The sequence below is a fragment of the Cannabis sativa genome, chromosome 1, assembly GCF_029168945.1.
Source record: "Cannabis sativa cultivar Pink pepper isolate KNU-18-1 chromosome 1, ASM2916894v1, whole genome shotgun sequence".
Classification (NCBI taxonomy): Eukaryota; Viridiplantae; Streptophyta; class Magnoliopsida; order Rosales; family Cannabaceae; genus Cannabis; species Cannabis sativa.
Window position 1 is genome coordinate 12,152,295 of NC_083601.1, and position 5,712 is coordinate 12,158,006.

The 5,712-nt window shown below is 34.1% G+C and overlaps 1 protein-coding gene across 1 annotated transcript; it reads right to left on the minus strand.

The window, feature by feature from the left end:
- Positions 1 to 1,050: 1,050 nt before the first annotated feature.
- Positions 1,051 to 4,872, minus strand: LOC115706046 (triosephosphate isomerase, cytosolic). Its single transcript, XM_030633547.2, has 9 exons — positions 4,657 to 4,872; positions 4,205 to 4,280; positions 3,725 to 3,848; positions 3,094 to 3,178; positions 2,810 to 2,942; positions 2,451 to 2,545; positions 2,036 to 2,114; positions 1,521 to 1,603; positions 1,051 to 1,317 (listed from the first exon to the last, which is right to left on the minus strand). The coding sequence occupies exons 1-9, from the start codon at positions 4,693 to 4,695 to the stop codon at positions 1,267 to 1,269; spliced, it is 765 nt and encodes a 254-aa protein (XP_030489407.2). The 5' UTR covers positions 4,696 to 4,872; the 3' UTR covers positions 1,051 to 1,266.
- Between the last annotated feature and the right edge of the window lie 840 nt (positions 4,873 to 5,712).

Sequence of the window (5,712 nt, forward strand, 5' to 3'; positions counted from 1 at the left end):
CAAAAAATAATTAATTAAGCTTATGCGTGTGCTTGTGCAATGCAACTATATTCCCTCTTATTTTATTTACTTTATAATTAAGCTTATAACAAACAATATGTAAACAGTTACGTACTCAAAAACAGAACAATAAATAAATGCTTACCTACTCAATCAATAAACTCAGAAGGCATCCCTTTCGAGAAAAAGAAAAAAGCATTAAAAGTTATATGAAACATATCAATGCGTATTTACAAAGTAAAGTTCCACCTTTATAAATTTAAGACTATAGTTAATTAGTTTGGCTAATTTTATCGTTAGGAGTTTGGCAATTGGCAGATGAAACAACTTTTACAAGTCCTGTAAGAGAAATTTATTGAACAAATATGGCTGCAGAGCTTTTCTTTCTTCAAAGTCTACAAAAGATGGCTTTTACGAAGTACAAATTAAACATTTGGCATTAATTAAATGAATGAATGAAACAGGGTAGACTAGTTTATTCTTCTAGATTACTCCCTAGTTTTCAATTTAGATGGGCCAAAACCCGACTTTTTCACGTAATTCAACAAGTTAGAGGTAAAGAAGGAAAGAAAAGAGGCACTCTTTGTAAAGGAAAGAAAGAAAACAAGAATAATTATATAAGAGAAGAAATCGGTGATCAGCTCAGATACATCGTATTGTATATACGAATAATATCTTTACTTAATTTGTTACTGTATCAAATTAAGTTGCATTTAATTGTATAATTATCTAGTTACGAAGACTGTCTCCAATCCCTCTGCTTGGTATTATTGTTAATATTTTTAAGTGGTTTGCTTAGTGTTAATTATTGAGTGTTATAAATTAACATATGGGATATGGATTGTGCAATATTTGAGTGTGTCACAACCAGAGAAAGAAGAAGAAAAAAACAACACATAAAGAGTAAGAATAGAGAAAAAAAAAAGAAAAATCAATAGTACGGCTCGATTCTTTTTACTAACCACTGAGCATCAACTGCAGCAAGTTTGACAATCGGTTCTGATTCTAATGTTTGCTTTCTATTAAAAAAAGGACTAATACCACAAGACAAAAAGAAGCAAGCACTGTATAATTGGTTATCAAACAAACCAAGAAAATGTAGTCGCATCACATGCCATAATTTATTCATACAATAAAATCCAGATCCAGGGACTACCCCAATTACAAAAAGCTTGTTATTTTCTCGAAATTTATCTATAAAATTCTGCGGATAGATAAATCTACCTCTGAAACAAAAGATTTAAAATTGCCTAATCAGAGACAAATTCATGCATTTTTCTTCACCTCGGCTGACTTGATTATGTCAATGAACTCCGGCTGTAGAAAACAGCAAAAATTAGCTAAATTGGCTTTGTACGCACATATGATAGACACCGGGATTTCACCCATTGTCAACCGTGATTTTCTTTTTTAGTAAGAATTTTAAGTTAACGTAGCATTAATAAATATATCAGATGATTAACTTTCTTCTATTATTTTTCTTAAAGAACACATAAATGTCAGCAGCTTTGAATGGTTACCTTGAGAGAAGCTCCACCAACCAAAAAACCGTCAACATCAGGCTTTGCAGCCAATTCCTTGCAGTTTGCACCGTTGACAGATCCTGAAATAAGAAGGCATTTAAATAAAGTCAAAGGAGAAGAATTAAATATTTCAACTAAATATTTAGAACAGTCATGACACAATAAGCAAACTCTAAAAGCAATAAACAGATTCTGCAAGCTATGAACCGAAAATCATATTTTTTTTGAACTAAAGCTACACAGCACGTGCATCACGTATTGACTTCAAGAGACTGATCATTATATCCTGCCCTCTCTCACAAAGATTAGAAGTGTTACCCTCAAGCCCTAACCAAGGTTTTACTAGTAGACCACATCCTATTCAGAATGTAATTATAGACAAATGGTGTCTCCACACATCAAATAGTACACAGAAACTTAATTCTACTTGTAGCAAGAAAAAATTAACCTCCTGATCAAGTAAAATAGATAGTAACGCACGACACAAATATCTGTAAGGAATCTAATTGTACCTCCGTAGATAATCCGAGTTGAGGCAGCAACTTCAGCACTAATGTTTGCTTGAAGCCATTTTCTCAATTCAGTGTGTACCTATAATGTAAACAAAATTGTCATGAAACACTGACTTAGTTATACAAATAAATGCAACTTGACAAAATAAAATTGCCCCATGTATTACAAGCAACAATCTCAGCTAAATATCTATGTTCCAACATTTAATGGTTATAACAAATGGGGTATTAATTATGGCATGCAAAATTTAGCCCAAAAATATCATAAGCTCACCACACTTGCTGGCTGACAAGATATATTCTAGGACTAAAGATGCATCCAGAAATGTTTCCTTAGGAGTCTAAGCATTATATCACGTCTATGCAGCAGTTACAGTAAGGTGTAATTTGATAGTAAAAAGGGCTAGTGACTTACTTCCTGCGCCTGAGCTGGAGAGGCAACCTTCCCAGTTCCAATAGCCCATACTGGCTCATAAGCCAAGACAACATCATCCCAATTTGACACTCGGTCTGCAATAGAATTGAGATACAAAAGAAATTTACTACAGAAAATATAAAAATTGAACTAGAAATTCCAGTATACATAATTAGGTTTATAAACAGAGCTCTGTTCAATAAGAACTGGAAAGATATACTATTCAAAAAAACATTAGAATAGTAAAATAAAATCATTTGTTAAAATAAACACTTTAGAAGGTCAAGGGAGTGATATGATAAACACTAGATGCATATGAAACTGCAAACTGAGTCTTATAGACATAACTAGAGATGTACCTGCAATTGCCTTGGTTTGTGCTGCAACAACCTCCAAGGTTGATCCTGCTTCTCGCTGCTCAAGAGTCTCACCAACACAAGCAATCACCTTCAACTTTTGTGAAAGTGCATATGCAACCTTGTCTCCAACAAACTGAAATGATGAAGTGGAGTAACTTGTTATTGGTGGGAAAATCTCTTTTAGCATGCTAGATGAAAATACTTTCCATCACCATGCATGCCATCATAGGTACAATTATCGCAAACCAAAATATAAGGGGTAAAAAGGCAACAGTAAACATTACCTCATTGGATTCACCCAATATGAGTCTTCTTTCAGAGTGACCAACAATGACCCACGGGATATCCAAATTGACAAGCATCTCTGCACTGCATATTTACATGCATGTTATTAATTAAAATAAATCATACTGCACTAACACATAAGTGGATCACAAAAATACTATAATATGCCATAGCCATTCACTAGGCTTAAATTTAATCTGCATTGCATAATATATTATACCATAGCCATTAGTCTACGTGAAATTTAATGAAAACAATTATATACCCAGAATGAGCCTCTGATAAGAACTTGTGCTTCAAGAAAAAAAAATACATTTCTGCATAAATGAATATTGAATATGCATTTGAGTCAATATTGCAGCTTTAACCTTATCCATTCCACCTTAAGGTGAACATATTGCACAGGCATAACTTTTAGCATGATACATTTATCAGAGCTTGAACCTCTACCTCACACACACATTCACACATCCAACCAAATGAGCTCAAGTGACACACCTTGAATACACATTCGTGAACATAGCAGCATTTGTGCTACTAGTTCACTCTGGTAAGTGGCAACGCACAAGTAGAACCATTTAACGATATGACACAGCAAAATATTTATATGAACAGTCAATTCCAACATACCTAACCTCGCCGGTGAAAGCACCACCCTTCTTAACCCAGCAATTTTGTGCTGCTACATGAAAATCTGGCCTCAATAAACTCTTCACTGTAGGAAGAAACACAAACGGAGGGCTAACCACAACCTCTGCAGGTGAACAAAAATTCCGTTAGTTTAAAAGGCCAAAAACATCACTTTTGTCTCAATAAACAAAAAGCATAGGCAACAATGCAGACTGGTAGATCTGCTATACAAAAGAAATTAAAAAATCAGTATAAAATTGCTCAAGCTGAAAACCATATCTCAGTTTTTCAAACATCGCAAATATATTATCATAAAAGCATGTAAATTTCTTTAAATATTTGCATCTGCACATCTGGCTTTCTGTACTAACAAAATCACAACTTTCCATACCTTCATGACAAAGCTCCTAATTTTTTTTTTCTATGCTATATTTACAAAACAAACACTTATAACATCACAATAGCAGAAAATAAACTCACCCACAACATCTTGGGAAGGCACTTGAGCTTCATTGAGTGTGTTGATAATCTTCTTCACCTCCTCGGTGGTTCCATTCTACAAGGTTTACGACAATTTTAGCAACAATATTCGATACAATTGTGCACATACGATCGCAAATTAAGATCGAATAATCAATTTAGCGGTTTCAGAAACCACATTATATCACAAAAAAATACAGATCTGAGTACAGATCGGGTAATTATTCAGAATCACATAGCTTTAGTAGGAAAATCATCGATGGATATCTTCTCGTATATACAATCGCAAATTAAGATCAAGAAATGTTTTTTTCTTCTCATATTAAATAGGATCCAAACAGAAGAAAAACCTTAAACTGAATCAGCGGATTTAGATTTCATTTTCTAATTTTCTCGGCAATCAATCAGGATTCAGAACAATAATTTAAAAGATAATCGAATGAGAAGCTTACGCATTTCCAGTTACCGCCAACAAAGAACTTCCTACCCATCTTTCTCGAGAGTAACGAATATCGCAAAGTGTTGTATGAGAGTGTTGTGAATGATGTTTGGTTTTTGGCTTTGTTTATTTTGGATGACAGTAGTCAGTGCCTCTATTATATAATACTTTATTTTCAGCCACCCAATTCCTTTTACATTTATTTAAAAAATAAGTTTTTTCATTTTTATATTTGTGGATGAATCTTGATGCCGTCCGATATTTGAATGAATTTACTATTTTAGCCTCGAATTTGGAATATTCTTGAAGCATCAAATAAGCTAATAGGTCAAATGAAGGGCTAGTTTCGTCAAATTAAAATTAAATACCAGATGGAGAAACTGTGGGCCCACAGGTTATACATGCATGCTTTGGGCCTTAGGCCCACGGATTCTTAGCTGCTAAAATGCGTCACACAAACCGTGGGTGATGCTTTTTTTGTTTTCAAATTGAAAAAAATAAAGATACCCACATACATTTTTTTACTAGTTTTTATTATATCGTAGTGCGGAACATTCTAAAAATTTGATTTGGCATGAGACCAAGAGATTGAAAGATGGAAAACTCAGACATCCTACAGATTCCCAAGCTTAGAAAAAAGTAAACTACATAAATCCTGAATTCAAATCTGAGCCAAGACACATTCGTCTCGGTCTGTCTGCGGATGGAGTAAATCTACATAGATCTCTAAGTAGTCGTCATAGTTCATGGCCTGTCTTCCTAGTTATGTACAATCTTCCTCCCTGGTTAGTGATGAAGAGGAAATTTAACATGCTTTCTTTAATGATATCAGGCTCGCAACAACCCGAACATAATATCGATGTATATTTGGAACCATTGATTGACGATTTAATAGAATTGTATGAGAACGGTGTTCAGGTCTATGATGGTTTTAAAAAAGAATTCTTTAATCTGAAAGCTGTGTTGTTGTGGACTGTCAGTGATTTCCCTGCTTATAGTAATTTATCAGGCTTAAGCACAAAAAGTTACGAAGGTTGTCCGATTTGTTGCACTGACACATCGGCTCGTT